At 38.9% G+C, this 26,754-nt stretch overlaps 2 protein-coding genes across 6 annotated transcripts; one reads left to right on the top strand and one right to left on the bottom strand.

The window, feature by feature from the left end:
* Window positions 1-172: 172 nt before the first annotated feature.
* Window positions 173-25,465, top strand: LOC136413661 (calmodulin-like). 5 transcript variants are annotated; one of them, XM_066397360.1, is made up of 7 exons: window positions 173-315; window positions 11,840-11,881; window positions 21,035-21,277; window positions 22,972-23,107; window positions 24,355-24,490; window positions 24,547-24,695; window positions 24,748-25,465. In XM_066397360.1, exons 1-7 carry the CDS (start codon window positions 277-279, stop codon window positions 24,777-24,779), a joined length of 777 nt encoding a protein of 258 aa, XP_066253457.1. In that variant the 5' UTR covers window positions 173-276; the 3' UTR covers window positions 24,780-25,465. The 5 variants fall into 5 exon arrangements, with proteins under 5 accessions (XP_066253457.1, XP_066253461.1, XP_066253442.1 ...); XM_066397345.1 differs by lacking the exon at window positions 173-315 and adding an exon at window positions 11,509-11,709; XM_066397364.1 differs by lacking the exon at window positions 11,840-11,881.
* On the bottom strand, window positions 14,375-19,183 carry LOC136413709 (troponin C-like). Its single transcript, XM_066397406.1, has 6 exons — window positions 18,916-19,183; window positions 17,559-17,586; window positions 17,083-17,226; window positions 14,959-15,078; window positions 14,557-14,688; window positions 14,375-14,498 (listed from the first exon to the last, which is right to left on the bottom strand). Exons 1-6 carry the CDS (start codon window positions 18,916-18,918, stop codon window positions 14,470-14,472), a joined length of 456 nt encoding a protein of 151 aa, XP_066253503.1. The 5' UTR covers window positions 18,919-19,183; the 3' UTR covers window positions 14,375-14,469.
* Window positions 25,466-26,754: the final 1,289 nt, after the last annotated feature.

Here is a 26,754-nt window from a genome sequence, read left to right on the forward strand (position 1 = left end):
CATCATACAGATAAAATTGGCCTTAGCAACAAAATTGTACTACCTTTAGTACAATTTAACCGTTGGCGTGTTAGTTTCTTCAGTACATTAAGGGTTGGTTTTCGTACAATTGGAGTACAGGACAGTCTGTCAGTGGTCATGAGTAGCTGATAAACTCAGTACCGATCGGGGGTGATACAAGACGGGACGCAAATTGATACATTCCTCCCTTATTTTTACTTCCCTATAGATACTTATCGCTTACCCTCGCTTACTTTCTTGACTGAAGCCGCTAACATGAAGACGTCCTCGTTCTCTTTGAGGGTGATGCGGAGGGTAAGATCGATGTCTGCTTCTGGATGTTTGATTATTGTAAATAAACACCTCACAAAGGCGTCTTTGTACATACTTATATTATGATCATGGCTGATGGGAATTTGCATGCTTCTGTTGCTTTTCAAATCAGAAAAAGGTATGGAGGAAATGGGCTTGTGGGGGCCGCTGAGGTGAGGAGAGTGATTTGGTACTTCTGTGAGGCTCGAAATGCTTTGAAGAAACGCTTAGAGAGGCACCCAAATGAATCATAGAGTACTCACTCTATGTATATATGGCACAAAATTTATGTATTTTGGTTACTCAAATAATGCTGATCAGGGGCGGATTGGACAAAAACTAGTTTGAGATCAAAGAGAAACCTTGCAAAGCGACTTTAGAGGCAAATAACTGAATTCAGTCGAAAATAGTTGCCATTAAGGCAAATTCTTGACTATATCGCCCTTCCTATGAAAGAAATTATCTGAAAATTATAACTCAAAAAATTTTATGATTTTTAATTTCGATTTATCAAGGGAAAATACTATGTATTAGGAATTTTTCTCTCACATAGAGAAATCCATAAAGCCACTTTGCACATCCAACAAACTGTAGACTCGGAAGGTTCTATCAAAAAACGCTAACGAATTTTCGGGGCTAATTTGGTGTTTGATTGACAAAGAATCAGTGAGGTAGTGAGGGCGCATTTGAGGACTCCGAAAGAACGCTTAGTAAAACCGATTAAAGGTGCGGACTTTGAAATATTGTCATTAATGGAAAATAGGTTCTTTGCCTCTGAATTTCTGGGGAAACGCTTCTGTCAATAGCGTTTTTAAGTAGTCAAATTGCAAGTTGTCTGGGAAGAAAACAGTGGCGTAGTAGGGAGGCAAATGGGCGCACAAAGGCCCACTTAGCGAACCTAAGAGAAAGGGCAAGTTTTGAACAATTGCAATTAAGGAAAAAGAGCCTCTTCGTCTTGAACGAATTTCTAGACAAACACTCCTTTTAGTACTACGTATATTTAGCTATTGATTTAGATTTTACTTTGTTTCCTAATAATTTCGGAGGTCATAGTTTCGACGTCTAAATGCCAAGAACCCCATCCAGTTCGTCCCTGATAATGGCTGACAATTTTTGAATACTGCACGAATGTTTTATTTCAACAAATAAACGTTGTTTGTTGCTGATTAATAACATAATCCTTCAGGGAAAAAAACCATCCGTACCTCAAATAATAATTAACCGAAGCCGCTTCATTAAACGATACATATATATATTGCGTGTAATTTTGAGTGTTGAGGGAATAAAGGTCAGAGAATTTTCAGAGAAATGTGTAATTTAATAGTGTGTTTCCAAAGCTTGCCGATGCATTCAAGATAACGACTTTATATTAAGTTGGCCTAATGGATGTGGTTTTATACATTCAGCAGAAAAAAAAATTCCGAAGGTTTTGTCTCTGCCTGGCTTTTGTTCCAGTTTTAATCCTCCTATACCGCAACTAGTAATTGCAGCCAGAATGGAAAAATCTATACAAAAGCCTGGCATGGAGTTCGAAGAATCCCTCTCTGGATGCAGCTCGCTCGGATTTCCAATATATCTGGCGATGCAGAGCGGAAATGATACAATCTCCTTGTCATCTCTCAGATTTAATCTTTAGACGTTCTTCTGCCAAATTACGTCTGCTTGCTAGAAAATCTGTGCCAAAATGTGTGGAGATTTTTCCGCAAGATATGCGCTTTTTTGGAGGACTTTTTGTCCAAATAAATTTAACAAGCATTTACCTCAAATCGGCTATGATAAAACGCAATTGACATAGATTTTAAGGCGTGCCAATGACATTTAGAATTGGATTTTTATTATTAGATTTGGAGGACCGGAAATGGCCATCGGAGCTCTCAATATCCGGGCATCTGTGCCATTTCGGTTGCCTTTGCGGCATATTTCTGACTTGGCGCTCGACACGAGGAAATTCAATCATATTATCGCACAACTACCTCACATAAGTTGCTGTAAAGACTCTCAAACGACTCTTACAACACTCGATCTTTTTAACGAAAGTAATTTAATTTGACGATAAGAATCGGGGGCAATAAAAAGTTCACTTTTGCTGTTTCTGGTGCTAGGTTTTCAACGCAACGATTGCTATCGTTGATTTATAAGCCGCTTTTGCGAGGAAGCTGATTAACAAAATTAATAATCTTACTCCATGCTTAAGTTTTATGGACAAAATAAATCATGAAATTCAAGTTTCTAGGTGTTAAATATAGATTTAAAAACTGGAGCAAACTTATGAAAAGCGTAAATTGATACAATGCGATTCCAGTCCATTCTTTCTCTCTCGTGACACGAGTGTGAATTGGAATTAAAGCGTTAAAGTGATGAATTCTTTCAGTAAAGAGTTTGCTAGTTCATCATTCAACACCCCCAATCACCTACGCCCAATATTGGTATCTTTTAAAAGTAGTTAACAAAATTTTCACGCGATTTTTCCCTGTTTTCACATCAATCCTTGTTGTTTACATCAGGGCTCAGCTCTGGTAACGTCACACGCTTCGATGTCAATCATCGGGTGTTTCCGCCAACCCGAGCGTAAGCGACCGTGCACTCGCGAGATTGTAAAACTTGCAATAGAATTTTCAGCATGCGATTTTTCACCGTTTTCCACCCGGCACCCTACCAAATTATACTCACTATGTTGCCCAAAAATTAACGTTTCCATTAATTTACAGTATCAACAGTTATCTCTAAAATTTCAACGGAAATTTCCTATTTTTGAAAAGCGCGAATTGAGCCGCACGGAGGAGCAAAGGCGCTATTTCTGAGGCGTCACCCTTTTGTTTCCAAAGCCTGCTTAACGACATAAAAGTGACAGCAATGGCTATTTCCTGGAATAATTTAAATTACACGTAGCTAGACTTTATATCGACCCTCAGAAAATGACAGAGATATTGCAACCCGGCTTTGCAGGCCTAAAGGGCACATCAAGACGACTGTGGTTTATTTATTTTTAAAATAGACACGATGAAAACAACAATAAACGCTTCATCCACCACGCGACCAGCAGCTGATTGGTCTACACCTGCAGGCGACGAATCGTTTTACAGAGTTGGAATCAGCTTCATTTCCATTGCTTTTGTACGTACCTACATAGACGTTATTAACTTTTATTTATTGTGGTTTGTGATTTGTTGATATCCTCATATATTTCAACTTTTAATTCATTAAATTGTTTTAGCAATAAGCTCACGTCTCGTGTTGTATCATATTTCAAGGGAGCCTAGGTGCGTCCCTGTTTAATAGTTTTCCTGCGACTGTGTGCGTGCGTTTGTTTTTGTTGTGCCTACATTGACAATAAATAGAGTTTAAGTAGAACGATTTTTAAGGCATTCGTTCCCCGAGATATCAGCGCTAAAATTTGGAAAACGCCGAAAACTGCGTCCCCTTTTTGAAAAAACGTAGAGAAACGCAAAATCTATCAAGTCATCTCGTAGATTCACCTCCACTTGAAACTGAGCTGTAATATCGCGTGCGATCTCGAATCTTAAGGAAAACCCAAGACACTTTATTTATTATTGATAATGGGATCCAATGTGAACATCGTGAGTTCCTATAAAATTTGACGTAACTTGAATTAACTTAAGCAAAAGTTTTAAAGTACCTAAACAATGTCGGTTTCAAGCAAGTTTTCCTAAAGGCATTTGAAACAGAAGTTTCCGACAAAAATCGATAAACTCCTACGATATCAATGGCTAACCCTTAGAAAATAAGTACCTTAACTCAATTTGTTCTCTACAGTCACTTAATCTCGACACTTCAATATTGCTTAAAGCTTCAAATGATTTCCAGTTAAATGATGTTCTATGTAACTAGTGCTTAATACTTTCTGCGATCTCTATCATCGCCATTATCGAATTGACTCCAATTTACGTTTGCCGATAATTTGCCAACCCATTACCAGATAATTCACAGCTGCGGGCTTATTGAATCAATCCATCCGAAGCGAATTGCTATAATTCGAAACCTAATGGCCTCGTTTAAATTTCATTTACATCGACGCAATTTCCTACATGACCATTGGTATCTTTGATTATGTCCTGATTCGAGAAATCTAAGAGCAGATATTGACCACTTTGTTTAAATTAGGGGCCAGGAGACATAGTATTTTAATGTAGTTTTTTTGGAAACTTCATTGACTTTTGATGCGATTTGCTTGTCTCTAGGCTTATAAATTAGGAGTCGGAACAAGAATGCTCCTTCAACTAAGCCCAGGTATGCGCTAACAAGCCCGAAAAGCATAACCGACATAAACAATGCAGTTTACGTGCACATATGAACAATGTAATATGATAGCAAAGCGACGAGGGCCAGGAGTTTCGCAACTCGAGCTACAATTCTCTTCAGTCAACGAACTTATGCGTGGATTTTTGGCCCTATTAAGGTCAAATGCCTTATAAAAGGGATGTAAATTGGCTCTGTCGCTCCCACATCGTTCTAGCTCAGTTGCCTTAGTTACTCAAGTTTCTCTGCATATTTTCCTGATAGATATTTTCTTCACTGCAGTTTCTAAATTACATGCCAAATCATCGCGGAAATTTTGTGTCAAGTAGCGCCATCTAGACAAGACGAAACTCTAAGAAATTAATAAAGTTAAGCAATGCAGTTTAGGAAATATGACGAGAGCTTGACACATCAAATTACCATTTGGTATCAGAGCGATGGGGGACATGAGTTTTATAATAGTAGCCATTGTTCTCTGCGCTCAGCGTGTGTATTCTAGGTCTGTTAAAGACAGGCTGTTCACAAAAGGAATGCAAATTTGCTGTGAAATTCCCATTCGAAGAACCATTAATGAAAACCCTTGATGCTAGCTTCCTCATTGGAAGATACGAGTTTCTAATCAAGTACCACAGTTTTATAACGCGAGCTATGTTTTGTTTTGCTCAATCATGCCCGCTTTTGGCTTTTTTGGGGACAATTGCCTTAGAAACGGGACGTATTTTTCCTGTAAACTTCCATGCGACCAACCCTTAATTTCAATTTCTTATACTACTATTGATATCTCTTCAATTATAGAGTCTCAATCCTACAAATTTCGAGGCATCTTCGTTATTTTATCCATAATCCGTTATTTCTTCCAGAATTTTATGCTTTTCTGAGAATCTCTTTGACACTCAATTTTATATACGTCATGTCGGCTAGAGCCCTAGGTCTGGAAAATCTGGATGTATGGGATTTAACCAGCTGCGGGGCTGTTTTTAGTGCGCTATTGTGTGTTCGCGGAGGAGCGGTGGTCGACAATGACTTGTTCAAGATTGTGCATGTTTTTTCGAGGCTTTTGGACTCTAAATGATGATTCGAGATTAAATATTAAGAAAACAGAGCGTGTGAGGAAGGACCAAAAGTTGCGAAACTCCCGAGGGGTTTTAATAGAATTTCCGTCGCATCTTGATCCCGTAAATGCGCCCATTCCTCAGCCCTTAAGATTGCCTCTAGGGGCTTCTTTTCCTTTTTTCTTCGGGCCAATACCAAATTCCTCCAACGTATCGCAAAATTAATACCTCATCGAAATTCCCGCTGCCCGGCAAACGAAGTTAATAGAACTCCGAGGTCCGCTATTCTGGAGATGCACACATAAATTACATTTCCAGCCTGGAAATTTAGACAGAGTGTGTATTATAAACTAAATCCGGTCTCCATTAGAACACACTTAAAGTTTCGTGTTTTGAAACTCTCATTGTTTACCGAGATGGCAGGGTTGTTTGTCGAATAGAATAATCAGGTGATTAATGGTGTTTCCCGCTAGTTGAATGCTTAATGGATTAGGTGTAGCTACTTGTTCGATTGAGATGGATGTTGCAGAAACAAATTGGTCTATTATATTACCAGTGTTTGATAGATTAGCAATATTGCTTAACTCGGATGGGTTAGTGCTTAGGTAAACTTAACTCAATCCATCAGTATTCCTTTCCGTTTGCTCCTTTAATGGCAAGTTTTCCCCGACAAAAAGTACGCCTCTGGAAATTGAATTTGCCACCCTCCTTGATTATCTATATACGTGACAAACTTACATGATCCCCTCTCCTGTAACACGAAAATGACATGCTGGAATGTGAGCCCTGCTAAAAATCTTAAAAGCTTTTAGACGGGGATGTTATTCCTTCCCTCTGGGGGGCGTTTAAGGGAGCTACGGTAGGTGAAATCTTTGTGCGTTTGCCTATCGATTGGTCCGTCTGATTCGCTCAGGGATTGAAAGGTGGCGCTAAATTTCCCATTTTCACAGCTTTTTCTAAAAAAAATTCAAGATACACATAATTCAACACTCAATGTATCAATACCGTGAATTCCCCCCCACTCAGAGAGCAAAAGCTCCTCAGGGTTTGCAGCTACGAAACTCGCCCCCGATACCGTTTTGCATGATTTCGGAAATTTCGCGATTCACGTGCGCACCGCCTCGTACAGGTTGAAATCCTTTAAGGCCCCACTAGTCTAGTCTGGAAGTCCCTCCCTGGATGGCGAAACGCGCGGCCCCACTTCGAAATCGACGCTCATCCACTCATCCACGTGTTAAAACTTTGAAACTCGGCGTTCGTTTCGTTTTGTTGCTTCGACTTGGGTTTATGAGTAAGAGTTTTTGATATGAGTTTCGAGAAGTTTTAGAATATAGAGCGATAAATTAGGTTTCGGTTCCATTTCGTTTACCTGAGTAAAGGGAGCTATGTTTTCCACTGTTTCAAAGAAGTTGCTTGGCTGTGGATCCCAAACTTCGTGTGTGTCTGCACGAGAATTTCCCCCTAATTAGGGCCAACTGTAGGCCGCCAAATGCCAGAAAAGTAATTGATTTAGTTCATAAAGTAAAAAAAAAATATTTTTTAATTAAGCTTGATACATCACTTTAGCGCACAACAACAGAGCTATGAGGGCCCAGAGTTTTCTAAGTTATTTTACTTCTCACTTTGCTCAGTGATATTATATGTGAACTGTAGACTCTATTAGGGGCAATTGTCTTACAGGAGGGACAGAAATTTGCTCTGCAGCCCCATTAAACAAATTTAAATTTGCAGCTTTTCAAAAGTTTGTTTGCTTGTAGCCGTTAAATCTATCTCAGATCATCACGAAAACACCCCAACTAGGACTCTGCACCATCACGAATTATTAACAAGATTATTTACTTGCACATTACGAGATGTCTTTTAATCGAGCGTGATGTATCGAATAATATCAGAGCGATCGTGGTTAGAAGTTTTATAACTAATTTTATTTCTCTCTTTACTCAGTGATATTATAAGCGTCCTATAGACCCTGTTAGGGGCAATTGCCTTATAAAGAGACGGGAATTTGCTCTGCGATTCCATGTAAAAATCGTGCAAATTTCAAAAATTTCCTTACCTGCAGCTTTTAAATCACTTCTTAGATTATCGCAGAAACATCCCAACTAGCGTCCTGGACCATTACCAATTATTTATAAGATTATTAACTTGCAGTTTAGGAGATATTTTTAATTGAGGTGGATACATTTAATTCCAGAGCGATCGAGGTTGGGAGTTTTGTAACTTCATACATTATTTTCTTTATGTTTTTCACTATGGATTGGACCGATTAGGCACCATTGTTTTGCAAAAGGTTTAAAAACTTGCTTTAAACCTTCCATTTAAGCAAACCATGAAATCATGTTTTGCGGCTTTTCCTGCAAAAAGTTTTAGACATTTAATCAAAGCTATTTTTGGAAATGCTTCTGCATCCAAAGGGTATTTAATTAAAAATATTACCAACCACCAAGTCAGATTGCGTGTGTCACTGTGGTTTATTTTCCTTTAAGGGCTCTACCACATAACCAAATTCTTTAGTCCCTAGCCACACTAAATGTAACTTTACATCAATACACAGAATGCGAGATTGATTATGTGGTGACCCCTCCTCGCTGCCGTCCTAATAATGTGACTGAGCCCTTTTATGTGACCTCTGGGCAATGAAATAGCCCCTATTCATGAAACGATAAACTCCCTTCCATAAATAACAATAAATTTAAATACAGTTGATTTGAGAAATTGAGTTCGTGTTATGATAAATAAGTGCAGATTATCCGGACTGAATATTTCAGGCTTTTAACGAACACTTTCTGAAAAGGATTTTCGTGTATAGGAGACTTGTTTGCTTATAATAAGGTCCTAATCCGGCGAGAAGGGTTTAACGAAGGGATGGAAGATAGGGGTAGTGAGTCAAACATCTGAAAGTTGGAGAACTGAATATTCAAGGGAGACGTTTATAGCTAGTTAGTTGGTGAGAAGGCCTCTTGATATAGAGTGCTTTTATAACGCAGTTTCATAATGAATTATTTATGGTAAAATCGTGGTTTCTTCAGGGAATAAAACCTTAATAAATCATTTTGCCGAAAAGGAGTTTTCATAATACCAAACCGATAGGGGATGAGAGTTTTATAACCATTCGGTAAAAATATTTTTCAGCGCCCTCTAGCGGTTTGACAACAATGACTAGTTTACCTAGCGCCATCTTTGGATAGACTATTTTTATTACTTTATACAATCGTATTCAAACCTTCCACGGAAAACTCGAGGTTTTAGATTGGCAAGTGGAAGTTATGTGAAAATTTTGTGAATTTTCATAGATTTTTTGAAATTTCCAGGAATTGATGTAAATCTAGATCAGAACAAAAAATGTATCAGAAGCCACATTCGTCTATTTTAAATTCTGTCGTAACATGTTTTTCTGAAATTCTCCATCAGAGCTGTATTCGGGCGAGAGCAAAAGTGCCCAATTTTGGTGCGAAGTCTTGGATTCTGAACAGATTCAATGCTGGTCTGATTGGTTATCTTTTTGAATGTAAACTATGCACATCCGTACAAACTTAAAGGAAAATATGCATAATTTACTTCTTTTCCGATTGGTGAAACGTGCAAGTCGATAACTTTTATCGTTTCCGAGATATTGCCGCCTAAGGAGTAGTCGTATTAGTGGTAAGATTCGCCTCATTTTGGGGGGATTTTTGCATTTTTTTGCACGTTTTCTATTGATTTTTAGGAAATAAATCTCTAGCCGAGTTCAAGCGGTGAAGAACTCGCGACTCACAAATATGGCTGCTGTAAAATAGAGTGAATTTAAATATTAAAATCGTCCTTGAATATTCCAATTATTCTTTTAGTCGCGTTTACTCACGAAGCCCGAAAGGAAGAAAAGTATACACCAGTTTTCGATTTTAATAACGGTAAAAGCCGAGTGACTGAGTGGGTGAAAACCGCGCTTATAGGCCTCATTCCAAGTTTTGTCTTTTGAATACCGAAAACGCAATAACGGAGCACTTTAGAGTGCGGAAGCAACAACTTCAAACTTGGAACGATTTCTCGGTCGTTGGAGTTGAAAAGTCGATTATTTTTCCTACAGGGCTGATAATTTCCTGGGAAAATATCCAGTTAAAGGTGATTTCCTCCTGAGAACTTTTATCGCCTTAAAAATTCGCAGACACAAACATGGCAATTATTCGTCTCTGGAAAGGCTAATGTTTTAACACCGGAATTATCCGATTATCCAGGGTTTTTAAAGAAAAACAGGACAGGCCCAAAATAACGTTTACCTTCTACCAAAAAAATCCGCATTTTAGAGACAAACTCCCGAACCTCACAATCACCCTCAGATACATGAAAGCAGGGAAGCACTTTCTGAGAGTTAGACCCTTAAGGGCTTTTTAACGAGAATCGGTAGCTGTGCTGAAACCACGTGAACTCTAATTAGGGCAGTTAAAACCGTAGGGTTTGAGCATATACAGTCATTACGCCTCAGAAGGGCTTGTTTGCGTTACAAGTGAAGATTTAGGAACTTCAAAGCTTTTAAGGCAAGGAGATCTCGTTGTTTAATTTGCGTCGAAACCTCTGTGCTTCGTGTGATATAGCCAAAGTGAAGGGGCTCGAGTGCCATTGAGAATAGCAGGAATTGCAGTATTTGTATGGTGCTTTTGACCTGAAGTTTTTTTTATCGGAAGCCTTGGAAACTGTCCGTCTGATGCGTAAACCCCTCTAGACTTAAATCTGCTTCGAATTCTAACCAGAATGCCCATTCAATGCAGCAAAGTTGCGAACTTATTTACATTTTAATAGAGCCCTTTTTCGGAATTTTATTATTTCGCCTAAAGCGACATTATTTTTTCCCCACTTAGGCAGTTTATTATGTTACTCTTGAAATACTGGTCGAGCATATAAATCCTCCCAGAAGGGAATTTTCCGTCATAAATATGTAAAAGTATAAAAATCCGACGTTGGCTTGCATAAAGTCGAGTTTGACCCAAAAAGATATTCGCGTTGAAGCGATCTGAAAGCTGATTGTGTGCGAGCTTAATGGATAGCGCACGCACGGGTTTTCGCTGCGTTTCCTATGACAAATATACTGCGTAACATAGAAAAAAGAACACTTCGTAAAAATGATTTGATTTTAAGTACATCGTTAAAAAACTAAACAAATTTGATAGTGAAAACCCGAAGAAAACTTAATAATATGTCGGCCCTCTACGTTGTCTTATGCATTCCTGGACACATCTAGGCATCACTTCAGTAAGATTATCAATGTCTTTTTGAGGAATCGCATTCCGGGCCATATGTACGGCATTATAGAGCGCTGCTACAATATCTCACACACGTTCGATGGATGATAGGTCTGGAGGTCGGAGTGGCCAAGGTAACAGATCGATTTCGTATTGTTGGAAAAAATCTATAGCAAGTCGAGCTACATGTAGTCATACATTACCTCGTTGAAAAACCGGATTGTGGAATGTTCTGAGAAAGAGCAGAAGATGCTGCTCCAAGATTTCTGGGATGTACCGTTGGCGGTCATAATTGAAGGTGACCATGAGCTTTAGCACTACACATTATTCCTATAGTCTAATACACCTAGTCGCCTTCTCACTCTTTTCGGACCTTCATGCATACCCAGACACAATCTGCATTCATCGCTGAAGACTACAGTATCCCATTCCAGGTCCCATTGCGCTAGTTCTGTGCTTCTTCGACGCCTTCCTGAACCGCTTCCTCTTCGTGGCCAATCTTTCGGGAACCATGTCCGACAACAACGCACAAGAACATCTTCTAGAAGCACTCCATGAATGATATGCATAAGGTTGATTTATTGTTGCATCTTTGACTGTAAAAAAACCTAAAATTTCTAATAACGCAAAAACGAGTGGGAAGTCTATCTAAATCGGACCATTTTTACAGGGTGTTCCCTTTTCTATGTCACGCAGTATATTTAACAAAGACTCTTACTTATAATTTTCTCGAAATGAGCCTATGTAATTGAGAGGATTGCGTTCGATAAAAGCGCACAATGGCGTTTGCGGCTGCGAGGATGATCCTGAAGGAGAAGGACAAAAGGAGGAAGCCCTCCAAGGAGGAGTACGTCCCCAGAACTAGAAGCAAGGTAACGCTAGAGAATCACTATGCATGTCGATGTTCTTCATTTACTGTGGCAACTTGTACAAAGCAATAATTTTACTCAAATCACTTTGTATATGCAAAAATCACTTTATTCAAAATTAATTCTTTTTCAGGCGCGCAGTGGAAGCGCGAGTAGCTATAGAAGTCTCAGCCAGGTAACTTACCTAGAGCAAAGGGTTTTTTTACATTAGATGATTTCATTGCGCTTAGATTTTCCATAGATTTAGATCATCTAGAGGTTCGCTATAATAGAGCATTGCACAAGTTTGTCAACTGCTTTTTTAAGCCTCAAAAACAACTAAACTTGTGTAATCGCGGTTTGAAAATTATTGCTAGACAAGACACTTCGCTCGCTTTGCCTGCTCCATAGATGCATGCTCTATACGTATATCCCGGAATTGATTTCTCCATAGAAACCGAAAATGATCGAATTCAAATCCTCTTATTGCAGACAATAAAACCCGACTCGGAGATATTGCAGACCATTGTACTCGTTCGACTTATATAATACAGAATACTCAATGTGTTCGTTCTCGATAATTATTGTTCGATCCCATTTTATCGATCCTCTTAAAAGCTCGCAGCAATTAAATTTAATGGGTTTTAGCTGAGGCTCAACGTCTTCCGAATTGCTTTTTGAATTTTGTATGTTTAAGGCTATTCTTGTACCAGTTTCCTATGCCATCTCCATTACCTAAATGCGTCTTTTCAAGAACGTTTCGGACTGAACACCTCGATATTTCACCTATCGGGGTTGAAGCTTTCCAACAAGGTTGAAGAAATTTATGGCTCCTATTCAGGCCTCGAATAAATCTCAGGCCCAAAAGCGAATTTCCAATAAAATAAATTCGTATATTCGTGGGTGACGGTAAATACAGATCTTCCAACTTGATACAAGGCAATGAGTCGAGTTTTACCTCAATGGCAGTTGTTTTCGAAAACGGCTCTATCTTTCCATTTTCCATTATACCACCACGTTTGTTCCGCGTTCTATGCTCCCCTTGAATATTCCAACTTTAGCAGAACTTCCGAATAAATAATAGGTTTTGCACTTGCAAAGCGGAATATCCAACCAGCTTGTACTCGAATGAGGTGTCGGGAGGAGTTAGTTTGCCCTAATGGAGGTAAATGGATATTTTAAATTCTGCCTGTTGCATACTGTATTTGCCATTATGTCAAGAAATTTCGATTTCATTTTCCGCCCGTAAACAATGAATTAAAGATATGCAAATTAGGGCCACTTTATCTCATACAAGATGGCCCTTCCTTGCGGATCCCATGGAGCGGATCTTCTGCATAAATATGTTAAGGTTCCGCGAAAGCATCTAATAACGAATTCCAAGGAACTTTTGATGAAGGGTGACATGACCCCAGGTGAAATCTCTTAATAAGGTCAGTTCCTCTAATTCAACATTGATTTATTGCCCATCTTGCGCGTTTCAAACTTAGAGCGTTTACCGTGTAAATTGACCATAAATATTTCTTATTACTTCAGATCTCTCTCGCGTTTAAGTGAATTAAAAACTCATTAAACCCTTAAAAACATTGATAAGACGCAATGTGATAGCGAGAAAAACCCGGCTTCTGCAAATCGATGCTAAACTCTACATGATTGCCAAAAGTAGCAGAGACATTTTCCCAAGGACATAACCAACGACCCTTTTTATCGCCGGTATTCAGGTTACCGTGCTAATATGGGGGATCTGTCGATGGCTGAGGCGCAGAGCTAGATTTCCGATTAGGGCAAATGTCAAAGAAGCGTTTTTCTCCTCGAGAAGCTAATTGTAACGCGCAATAAATAAAAACAGCCGGTGGTATCGTTTATAAAAATCAAAACTCCATTAAAAGCTGCCGAATGAAATTTGGAGCGGTAAATTGAAATCTCAGCAGCACGGGGATTTACTCGTCGCAGATATGGAAATAAACCTCCGAACTTTCGTGCCGTGATCCAAATTGAAATTATAAGGTAAAGGGCGGATTTAACAAGCCATATGTAATATGCATGAACCTGTAAGGTCTACAGAAGGGACTTCACTGTCAGATTGTTAGAAGTTCGAGGAGATGATGATCCTTAAATAAGTATCCTTAAAGGTCGAATTGAACATAAAGTGAGAGAAAATGTCATGAAATATTTACGTGATATTTTCAGTAATTATTAATGGTAGTTTAGAGCAACAATTTATCCAATTTCAATGTAGGTTCATGCTAAAAGTTGTATTCACCATGTCAAGAAACATTCAAAGTTTCGGTATTTGTTAGTAGATGGCGCCATATAACTATTGACTAATTTAAAATAGGATTATATAGTGCAACCTGTGATTGAACTTGCATTCACCTTTTTATCATGAAACAGTTAAACTATATTTAACTTTTCTCAGTTTCTCTCTTTTTTTGATTGACCTCTGTCGAAGACCAGCCACTTGGAGTAGTTGAAAATCATCTGATAAAGGTCACTCTGTGCCAAATTATCATTCCCGAAAATTTGTGCATTTAATTGTGCATTAACATGGAATGGTTTAATCACCATTATGTCATGAAATCATCAAAGTTAAAGACAATTAGCTTTTCTTCAGCTTCCACTAAAAGATAGGATTAAAATTTAATTTTGTGAAGAATCATACCTCAAAATTATGTAAAAGAAAGTAACAAAAATCCACAATTTTATTCAAAATCATTACAAATAAGTATACAACAACACGCCTTATATTTCACATACAAAACGTTGTACAAAACCCCCTTTAACTTAGTCTCCAGTCATCATTTCCATAAATTCTGAAACGATCACCGTTAAAGCTCCAATCACTGTTGAAAACCCACAAAAGAACCTCACCTTCAAAATCTACAGTCCCCGAAGAATCAGTATCAATCTCAGCAATCATCTCATTTAATTGATCACTGGTCAATTGATCATCTAAAGCTGCCAAAATCTCTCTTAAACTCGAGGTGGGGATGTAGCCATTACCTACAAAGAAGCCTTAATGAATTCCTAACGTTGCTTAAGTTTTTAATGATTAGCTGAAATCGCGCGGCGGTGGCAATTTATCAAAAGCTGCCCCAAGATGATGATGGAGTTGAAAGTTCCTCAAAGATATCGAAAATAAGGCATTTTTCTAGGTCAAGTATACGTATGTGATGAATCACACAGCTGCCTGGAATTTGCCAGGTTTCGAATGAAAAATGATCCTATAATTCGAAATTAGGATTAGTTGCTGCTTCACGCCTGCTTACCTACCTTCTTTGTCGTAAAGCCTAAATGCCTCTTTAAGCTCCTTTTGAAGAGCCTCTTCATCCTCACTCTCCAGGAAGTGAGAGGCCACGCGACAGAAAGCCTCAAAATCCATTCTGCCCGTTCCTGAAACGCAAATTAAATCTGACAGTCTATTTAAATTCGAAACAAAGTCATTATCCGGCCCTCAAAGATGTTGGCATTCTTGCTAATGAGCTCATTTAATAATCCAGATATTTTTCGTTGCTCTGGCAACATTCCAGACATAAATTTCTAGAAATAATTGGATCGGTCCGAAGAGCGGCGTTACCGTTTATTAGAGCGTTATTCAGCAAAGAGTCGAAAAATTAAAAAAATAAGTTTTAATTGTTTTTTTGAGGGCTGTTTACACGAGATTATAAAAGTTTGCTTGACAAAAGGCTTTGAAGGGCCACGTCTGGGCTTGATTGGAACGACAAGTGAATGGCAGTGCTTGTGCATCCTTGTAAAATGAAAATTTTTACCTCTAAAATCCTCATTTGCCACCACTGTGCCAATATTATGAAGTAATATTCACCGCCGTCTACTTAGGATCGTATAACCGTCATTGTTTATTCCACGAGCGAAGACGAAGACGAAAGATGTGTCTTCTTCATTTAAGAGAGGTTGACGTTGGTTTCGGGTCACAGGTCGATACTAATTCCGGTGGAAATGCTAGTTTAACGAGACAAAATTAGAGATTTTTGATGTTCTTATTTGATGATTTGCCTGAAGATTGTTGTCTCTTCTGAAGAGTTTCTGAAAAATTACTGTCTCATTGTCGAGCCACGGTCGCTTTAAGTTGCTTCTACTAAGACTTTTTCTAATTACCAGCAACGAGAAACTTTCCCATGATGGCTTAAGTCGGTGTTTTGTGAAACACGCGAAAAACCCAGCAAAGTTCCTTGAAAATTGACAAAGTTTTCGATAAATTGAATAAGAGAAGAACAACAAAGGAGAGACACTTGCGAGGCAAATCAAATCTGAAACTATCAGAAATCTTCAGTAAGTCGGGGAGTGGCGCGAGCGCTGCGCTGGATTTTGAAAATTTGGAAGTTACGAAGTTTAAGATGCTTCGTAACTGCAAAATGGGCGTTAAGTTTCGGAATATTTCTAATAATTTCCATTTAGAGACGGAGCTATTTCCACGTAGAGAAACCCCATGGCACTTTATAAGGCCCCTTCCTTCTAATATAAACGTTTAAAGGGTAATTTTCGCCTGCCTGTCACGTCTGTTAGAGCCCAGAGGCTATTCACACAGCTCTTTGTTATTTTTGACGTGACGACATTACCTCATTTATCTCTGTCAGTCGTTCCAGATGTAGGTGAAGTATTTACAGATCAAATAAATAATGTATTCGCAGGACACGCTCTCAATTACCTTTCGATTACCGCTACTTGTTCATTGTTTTCGTGGGCTATCAGGCGCTTTTGCCGAAAATATCTGGCACAGCTTTTAATGTGTTTTTCTCCTATTTCACTTGAGCAATACCATTAATTATTTTCCGCAGGTTCCGAAGCTCAGCAGTTCGGAAAAATATTGTTCTAGGGGTGGTAATCCGGTTTTCCATTGATTTAAACACCCATTCAAGGGCGCATTTATCAACATTTATCAACCTGTAGCGGAATTTAGGCTTAGGCCAAACATTCTCGGATTTTCCTCGAGAATGCTTGCAATAAATTTCAATAAAACTTCGGCACATCCTTCAATCATCCGCTGGAAATTGATAAATGTGTGGGCTTTTGAGGAATTATTATGCTTTCGCGAAGAATTTTGGCCTAGTCACTCGATGACTTTCCAAAGTATCCACGAATCCAAAGACGTGCGTGTTCTCCCTTTGGGGCCATCAATACTCGATTAGGTTAAATCGCGGTTAAAATAAACATTAATGCAGCGATACAAATTGTCTTCGGCCTCCGGCCGTCTCCGTCTGCGAGTGTGGATTCCCCTTTCTCCTGAATTTCCCCTTAAGGCTCTCAAATCCCTTCAGCGGTCCCTGAGAAAGGGAGCTTTTGAGGCCCTTCTAACAGGCACTTTGGGGAACGCATTGAAATCTTGAGGGCTTCGTTGTGAACTAACCCGAACTAACCTGAACTCAACGGAGCACTCACCTTCTGGGTCCTCATCTGAGAGCATCTGCTCCAGCTCCTTCTCGTCGTAGGAGTGCCCCAAGGTGGACAAAATGGTCCTGACCTTCTCCTTCTCGATGGTGCCCCTCTTGGCCGTATCGAACATGGAAAACGCCCTTTTGAGCACTATGAAACATCGCTTATATCAACTTTATTCTGCTTATTACGTGTATTGTAACACTAAAGTGTTTATGGAGTTGCATAAAAGTTTTACGCGCCTCTGCTTTATGGGCAAAGTAGAAATTTTACGAGTTTTAAGGATTAATTCGGAAACAGGAGGAAGGAACGGTGGTGAGAGCGTCCATGGATAAAATTAGCCAAGAGTTCTCTAAGGAGCACCCACGTGGAATTAAATACTTTTTCTCATCGCGAAGGCGTTTGTTTAATTTAATGAATTAAATATTTGAATTCTCATGGCTGAATTTTATTTCTGATCTAGTTTCACCGGGGATACTCACACTGCATTTGTTGGTCCTCAGCTTCCGCCTGAAAATATCAAGAAAACCCAATTAGTCAAAAACAATAAAATGCATAAAAATAGCCCAAAAAACGGGCGGAGCTGTTTTATTGTCGAAACTAGCTGGAAATTTTCTCGGTCATTTGCAAACGATCCAGTAATAAATTTCAATGTTCCAGGGGCTCCTTACGTAGGTGCCAACTCGAATTAAAAGCTGATTATTAAAAGCGATTTGTCAGGAAGTTTGAAAGTGAATCCGCGCTTTGAAACGCTGGTAATTCCCGGAATTTGATTATTGATTTTTTAGTTAAAAATGTATTTTTTTAATTTATTTATAGTCCGCTCCAGAAGTTTGTTTGGTGTTGTTTGAAAAAACAAGTCAGTCTGTCAGTTATTGGGGTGCAAAGCGTAAACATATTCGTTTAGGAGATGGCTTGATTGATGGTTATTAAAATTCCTGGCAAGGTGCGATCTGCTTACAAATGCAACAATAAGAAATAGCAGGAAAATTCGATTATTAGTCGGAGAAACCACGAACGGAGCCAATTTTAAATAAAAAAATCGAAGAGAGAAAGCGGGGAATTTGGGCAAGTGCACAAAAACGCAACGAGAAGTAGAAATTGAATCACAGAGAATAAAAGGGAAATCAGAAGCGCATGGCAGCTTTAAAGCTATGGAAGTCGCTGAAAGACATATAAATATTAAAAAAATTTGCTACTGATAAGAAACATAAAAATTTAAGCATACCGATGTTCTTATGGGGAAAAACGTAGAAAAACTTAGGACGATCTTTTAGCAGCAGATTTTTTAATTTTCTCCAGAAAAATTGGGGAATTAAAAGGCAGGCAAAATCGAGCTAGAATGGTTTCAATCCACTTAGCTCCGGTTATAAATAAATTTCAGTTCAGCTAAACCTAATTAAGAGTGTTAAAAAGCCAAAATTGACATAAATTAGTGTTATGGAAACCAAAATTGCTTATAGTTTTCGTGCAGAAACAGCGCTCCCGTGTCCCCAATTTCGCAGAAGAAAAGTGGTTTTTGCAATAAGCTTTTTCAAGGTGTTTACATCTCTTAAGTCTCATTGCGAAAAGATGCTGTTCAAATCCAGAAAAAACGTTTCAAAGAATTAGATCTTCCTCCTGGCTACCGCAAATTATCCAGACCATGATGCTGTGCTCACGGCCTGCTCAGCTTTCGGAATCACCATGGGCGTCCAGAAATTAACCAAAATTTCTCTTTCTTTTTCAAAGGGGTCGCTTTTTTCTCAAGGACGTCCATAGGCTCATTCCATTTTCCCAAGATAATATAGCACCCACATCACCAACACTGAACTCACAAAATTGCCACCCAACACTAACCATTTCGATATATCCTCTTCCTCTTCTTTGACCACTTCAGCGCCAAGTGCAATAAGAACTCCACGCCGGCTAAAATTGGGGCCCACCGGCCAACACTCAGTATATAAGTAGCACCACCCGCTATTTTAATTTTAGCCAATGCGAGTCGCAATCGGTTATACGGCGTGGTGATGGCATTCCAAAAATGCTCGCTTTTCGGGTTTCTGTTGGCGATTGATGTCTTCCTCCTTTAACGATTCTTTTGTTGCGGCAGAGTGGGTCAGAATGGGATTTTTCTAGACCAACCAGTCATCTTGAGGGACTTTTTGATGATGTGGAAAATGTTTTCAATGATATGAGCAGCGTGGGAGGTGGATTATGGCTCAAAATCTTTGATGTTGGGAAAAAATTCGTGTGGGATTGAATATGAGAGCTAATGGGTTATAAGTTTGTCAGTTTAAGTTTGATTCTCTGCATGATCGCAAGTTCATGCTCGTGCTTTCTGCACTGAACTTTTACTAAAAGATACGTAATTTGATAATAACGAATTCTAAAAACCCTGAGAAGGGAAGGTGTGAGACATTTTCTTTCATCATTGTATCAAGAATCTTGGTTAGTTAATATGCTTTAAAAAAAATTAATCAGTATAATAATACTTTCTTAAATTTCTCATGCTCATGTTTTCTACATTAAATCTTTACTATAAGATGGGAGGCAATGTGATTGTAGCCAAATCTAGAAATCGTCACATAAGGGAAGATATGATAAAATTTCATTCGCCATTCAATCAAGAATCTTGTGTGAAAGTTTCTTAATTAATATAGAAATGTTATATATAATATATAAAATCGGCATACTCTTTCCCAATTTCACTCATTTCTCCATTTAATTGGACGAAATCCAATCACGCCACCATCAAAATAAACGACTCATCGCCTCATATACAAAAACCAGCCAGAGAAATGTTATATTGAGTATTCTGAAAAATGATATCTCATATAATCAACTGTAGCCGAGGTGATTTATGCCAAGAATGAAGTTTAAGGTCTTGTCTCCAGGCGCCAGCCTTTTGGCTAAAAATATTAATGGCGGCATGAAGGCTTTTAAAATGAAAAACCACTCGAATTTATCCAGGTTTTCTGGAATCCGGGCCATTTGGGACGTGGACTGTCGCAATAATTAAAATTGCAGGTTCGGTGCTGGAAAGTTTATTGTTCTTGCGAAACTTGAGTTACTGTAAACGAACAATAAAATGTGTTTATCGTGGGTTGTAAACATTTTTTGCGTAAATAGGCAAGTTAATTGGGGATTCTAATTTTCTTTACCACCACCTGGAAGTACCACCAATTTTTGTGTTAGTTTTATAGTTATAATAACTGATTTTTCGCTATATTATTTTAAAAGGAAATTTTTACGATAATGAAGACAGCTTGAAGCTAAACGCTTGATATTTATCATTCACCAATATATCAAGAAATTTAAGAATTGCATTTAAAAACAATTTTCTTTATGTCAATAAAGTGCTTTGCCGAATTAATTTTTATATTACTTTATTGACTTTATTGGCGATCACTTTTACTTTAGTGAGGATAGCTTCAAGAAAATTACATAAAGTTTGCACTTCAGGTAGAATCGAAAATAAAACCGACAATAAAAAATAGTAACCTCGCAACCGTCTTTTATCACGCTGCCATCTTTTCTCTATCAATGTTTATATGGCCCTTACATTATTTTGACGTCATTCATGGTCTTATCAAGAGGCAGGCCACGTTGCCAAATTTTTTAAAAAATCTTGAAAAGGTACTATTTATTACCTTTAGGAGTAAGTAATTAAAACCCGTCTCTATATTCTAGTTCATCATTTCATTATTTCATTAATTAACGCATAACCAAAATTGATGCAAAACCGCCTCGAAACAACCTTTACAGGAATTTTCCAGCAAGAATTTCAGCTTTTTGGTTTGCTTCTTTTTTTAGCTGAATTTCACTTATAATCATCGTGATTTCGTGACATTTTGGTTTTTTACTGGGTCTGGAAGCATAGTTACTATTTGCTTCACTTAAACTTCACCCAAATACAGCTTCTAATATACAAGCAGAAGTTTGTTGGAGATTGTTAGATCTTTTTCTCTGATTCTAGGCCCGTAATAAGCCAGCAGATGGAAGCGGCCACGTGACTCAGCAGCGTCCTCGTACCCCCACTCATGGAGCCAAGGGAGGTCCCAAGACGCCCTGCAAGTCTTCCCAGAAACAGGTAAACGCGCAACAGAAGGGCCAGCCCATCAAGCAAGCCCCAGCCAAAATTGAGGCTGCTGGAAAGAAGAATAAGAAAAGCAAGAAAGGGAAGCACCATCAGCACGATTTGATCGTTACCATTGATCTAGTAAGTGATCTTGAATTTGATTTAGTCGCAACATTTTAGAGTCAAACACGACTTTAAAAGGTCAATTGTTCGCAATTCGAATTGCGCTTTCCACTTTCCGAGCGGCTGCCCGGAAATGTATTTTCAAGCGCTCTCCGCCGATCGAAAACTTTTTGCGGAGCAATGTGGCAGGCATAGGCTTCAATCATGAATTTCAGTGAGTGTCAACATTATTAACAGCACCTAATTATGTTCGATTTGCTCGATTCTTTGATCCAAAACTCGAGATGTGAGTGTGATCGATCGAACTCTAATCTGTGACGTTATAAACCAATTATGGGGCAATCCCAAATGGAACTAGGGCCAGTAAGCCGAAAACGCTATAAGTTATTTTCATCAAAAAGTTATCGGATTCTCTGCCTGCGTGTCTCAATTTTGAAATAAGGAATGCAGTAAAGTTTTTTATTTTCGGAAAATCCCTTTTGTGGGTTTTAGACAGCGAGAATTTTACAAGGACAAATTCGCCTGGCAAGTGGTACCTCGTTTCATTCATACGGTTAAATAAGGATAAAATATGCCACTTAGGGTACCAAATTCATATCGTTCACCAGTCCAAATCCGTATTGTAATTTTTCAGCAAAAAGACAAGAAAACCCTATTTTCCGAAATCCTCCTTGCCCGTTTAAAGAGCAGATATTCTTTCCCTTGTAAAAATAATCCTTCTGGCATCAATTTGGCGAAGGAATGTAAAAAAAACTCCCTTTTCAGAACTTGGCGTTTGACATTTTTCAGCAGCAAAATATAACATCCCCCACACTATTTTTTTTTTAAAGAAAACAAGAGTATAACAATTGTCCCGTGTTTAAGGCAAAGAAAATACAATAAACCCCATTGTTAGGGGCAATTTAAGTGAACATTCGAGGCAATTTAAAACAAATATGAGAAACTCCATTTTCGTTTTCCTTGGAAATACGCACGTAATTCAACCATAATATCATAAACAATTTATAGATTAAGTAAACAGAGCAGTATCTCGAAAACATAAGCATTTCTCGTAAATAATCTGGACATTGGCACGGATTTTGTTGTGACACAACCATTGTATGAAGGCGAAACTCGCAATGCAGCGAATAATATATTATTTTTTTCCACTGGAATAATGCTTAGAGAGAAAAACACACTTTACCCTGGACTCGTTTGAATCACATGTGTAGGGGGACACCAGGCGGCTAATTTTGGCAAATAAAACAACTCTCCGTTGTCCTGTGTGTGCCAAAGTTAAATAAATTAATAATGAACTAAAATTAGGCAACAGTTAACTTAATTATTGCGCCTCCTATCTTTACAGCTATTGTACTGTCGATTTTGTGCGGTTTCAGTGATCTGCGCTAATGAACTCATAGGGAACATCAATAAGCAGTAATTAAAGCAGTTTCCCATTAATTTATTTGCACATTTGTCGCCCAAAAAATTTATAAATAGCTCTTGCCTCAAGCTAAGTCCGGGGCCCATAGTCACTTTGTCAATCCTCGGATCGCGCCGTTAGAATGACAAATAACAACAGTCACAGGTACGATAAAGAGTACTCGCGACTGAAACGATTAACTAGTGAGCTTGAAATCCAACAAACAAGCGTAAGTCTCCCTCCCGTTTGAAACCCTCGTACTAACCCGAATTAACCTACTTTAATCAGTGTCAAATCTACCTTCTTTTAGACCGAATATGGCCTTTCCGAAGACCAAGTTGCGGAGTTCAAGGAGGCCTTCATGCTTTTCGACAAGGACGAAGACGGGACCATTACCATGGCGGAGCTGGGCGTGGTCATGAGGTCCCTGGGGCAGCGACCAACAGGTAAAACTGTTTATGCCATTAAAGTGGTTTCAAGCTATGGCGACCCTCGAAGGTAAATTTGATTAATTCGTTAATCAAAAACACTTCAGCTAGTTTCTGAGTTCTACGCATAGCGCCTTAGAAGTTGCTATAGTTCACAGGAGCCACCCTGTATATTTGAGCGAAGGCGAAAAGTCGTTACCTCATGAGACAATTTTTGAGTTGGTGAAACTATTTGTTTATATGGAACACCCTGTAAATTATCTGATATTTTGATTTTCTCATATATTAAGGTAAATTTACCTGCAGAAGCTCCTATATCTATCTCAGTCAGTTTTCGAATAATATTAGGCGCAATGGAAGAACATTTTCAATGGTTTTTAAAAGGAGTTTTTGGACAGGATTTTAATTAAGTCCTGTCCACTCGATTTTCTTCCATGGGACACTCCACATATTAGCTAATATTTTGAGCTTAACAATCACAACGAACAACTCCCGAACTGTCCTCCACCTGTTTTCGAGCGATTTGATGCTTCCTGCGTGGTTGATATCAAAGTATACGATATCAACTATTTATCTGAATCACCCAGTATATTATGCATTTTTATCGAATTTGTGACCCTCTAACATTAATCTACATACAAAAGTTAATTCAAAGCAGGTTTTTTTTTTAATGCGCACATCGCTGCTTTCGCAAGCTCCATTTCGCTGCAGCATTTTCGATCGGATTTTCCCACGATTTGTTAATACGTTATTTCAGATTAATTCGATTTTTTTAACCCTTTGTTTGATGTCCGTTTTTACATAATTGCTTCCCTTCAATTAACCCCTTTGAATCGAAACTATCGACCGCTCGAAAAACAAACAACACAGCAGATGATTTTTAAAAGCCCTCCGAGAGCACTCTGGCTAAAGGGCAAAATTTGATTTTAAGCCGATTACCGATCGGACGGGACGGGTGCTAAAAGTTTTATTTTTGCGAACCTCCACGTGTTCCACAAACATCCTGACTTAATCGAAAATTTAAAAACTTTCCCGAATTTATACAGGAAAACGCAGTTCCCATCATTTATCCCGAGAAAACCTATTAATCCTCATAATATAAATCCTCAGAGGCCTTATAGTTATAACGTCCCAGATGAAGGACAGAAATTTAATTAAGCATTTTTAAGGCTCAAAGAGATAACTTTCTCATATAAATCCCTAATAACTCTCAAAAGTTTGATACTCTGTCATCATCCCTCTAATCAGTTATTACGCTTTTGTAGAAACTGAGCTGCGAGATATGGTAAACGAAGTGGACCAGGATGGAAACGGCACTATAGAATTCAACGAATTCCTGCAGATGATGTCCAAGAAAATGAAAGATGCTGACGGGGAAGAAGAGCTCAAGGAGGCTTTTAGGTGGGTTTAACCACGTATCTTTTGAGGATAATTAAAGAATAAATTTTCCCAAAAAGAGTGTTTGATAAGAACAACGACGGCCTGATATCCAACATAGAGCTACGCCACGTGATGACGAGTCTAGGAGAAAGGTTGTCGGAAGAGGAGGTGGATGACATGATCAAAGAGGCTGATTTGGATGGAGATGGACAAGTGAATTATGAAGGTTTGCCTGAGGTTATTCAATGCGACTTTAAATACTTTAAAGTTCTTTGCAGAATTTGTGAGTATTTTGACCTCTAAAAACTAGTAAGAGAGACTGCCTCAGATAAAATGGTCCAAGAAGCAAACATTCGACTGCTAAAAACACGCACGCATGGCTCTAGTACTTTTTCCTATAAGTAACTCTCGCCCTCCGTCTACTGAAGGGCGATAGCAAAGATTTGAATTGTGCATAGTTTTTACGCCAAAAGTGTTGGTCTTCCTTTTGAAAATCGGACATTCTTCACCACACTTTTTCATATTCACGCATTTCTTAGTGCTGCACCTCTACTACTATTATAGGAATAATTTCCCTTTTTATAATATCAATTAATTACATCTGATGCACTGCACTGGGCTCCTAAAATCTTCATAACGTAGCCCTTAATTACTCTTGTTGTAAGTTAAGTATTTATATCCGACTCAGTACCGATCTTAAGGGAAGGCGAGACTGGGCGGTGGCCCAGGGTGGCAGACCAGGAAGGGCGGTGGACTTTTCTGGCCGGCGGTTTTTCTCGAGAGTAGGGGGGCTGTTATTAAAAATTTCGCCCAGACCACCGAACTTGCTAAGGCCGGCCCTAATCCGACCTCAAGTGGGTTGGAAACAAGATTCATTTACGAGGACTTCCTGTATATATTTTGCCGAAATATACAGAGATTTCTTTGTTATTTGTGATTTCGGGCTTCTTAGAGTCTACAAAAATACATGGGAAATATAGGTACTGTTAAAATAAATGTGGTTTCATCTATGCTATGACGCCAGAGAAGGTGGGAAGGGTACCCAGTGTAACTAAATCATGGATAATCATGGATTTTAATTAATTATTTTTTATGTTTATTTTTCTGACGGTAATCCTGCGTCACGCCCTCATCATCAAACTCAATTTTTATCAAAAACCAAAGACAGTACCGGCCTTACAGGAAGAGGGGGAAGGGGTAGGTTAGGCGACGGCCCAGGGCGGCAGACTTTCCTGGTCGACCGTTTTTCTTGAGGGTAAGTGGCGACAATTAAAAATTTCGCCCAAGATGCCAGACTTACTAAAGCCGGCCCTGGCCAAACACCACTCCAAACCGACTTCACCTCTTAAGCAGATTTCCAATTACGTCGTCCTCGTTGACCTGCTAAAATTCACCTGTAAAATCTAGGAACAAGCTCCTCTTTTAATTTAAGCTAAAAGCCCGTCTCGGGCTGATTTTTTACTTTCATGGCCCCATCCTGAATGTGGCACCCCCCAACGACGTCTTCCCAATTACGTCGTCCTCGTTGACCTGCTGAAATTCACCTGTAAACCCCAGGAACAACAAGCTCTCTTTTTAATTTAAACTACTAGCCCATCTTACTCCGATCATTTACTTTCATGGACCCATTCTGAGTGCGACATCCCCCATCAACGTCTTTCCACTCACGGTGTTCCCGTCGATCTGCCGAAATTTAGTTGATAAACCCAATTGAGCACGAAAGGCTCCGAAAATAGCCGAACTGAAAATCAGACTTGACAGATGTTCAAAATATGACTAACCACCAGAGTCGTCCCCAATGTGGTGTCCCTGACGAAAGGTCTGCGGCCTTTTGGGGAGGTCACAGTGGCGTCGAGGTAATTGAAGGCCTCCTATCTCCAATTGCACGTCAACCTCTGCGGCTTCAGAGGTTTTGACCATGTCTAAGGGTTAGAAGAAGATACGCTCCCATGGGGATGGGAAAGAACAAAGGCAAATTGGACGCGGTCAGCTGCGGTAAAGCTCAATAGTCGGACAGCTGACCACAGTTTTTCGGACGTGATTTTACTTATTTTACGCCTCTTAAAATTAAAAAAAAACAACCTTAAAGTCATAATAAAATATATCGTATTTTACTCAGTATGCCTCCACGTTTTCGTATTAAGCGGGAATTATTTATTTAAAATAGCAAATAGCACATGTATCTACGGGATGTCAGTTTTTGGGCTGCCACTATGAGAGGGCTTAGGAACTACTTATGGTGCTGTTTAGGCTTCACTTCTACCACTCATATTATTTTTAATATT

Source organism: Euwallacea similis, chromosome 1 (genome assembly GCF_039881205.1).
Source record: "Euwallacea similis isolate ESF13 chromosome 1, ESF131.1, whole genome shotgun sequence".
NCBI lineage: Eukaryota > Metazoa > Arthropoda > Insecta > Coleoptera > Curculionidae > Euwallacea > Euwallacea similis.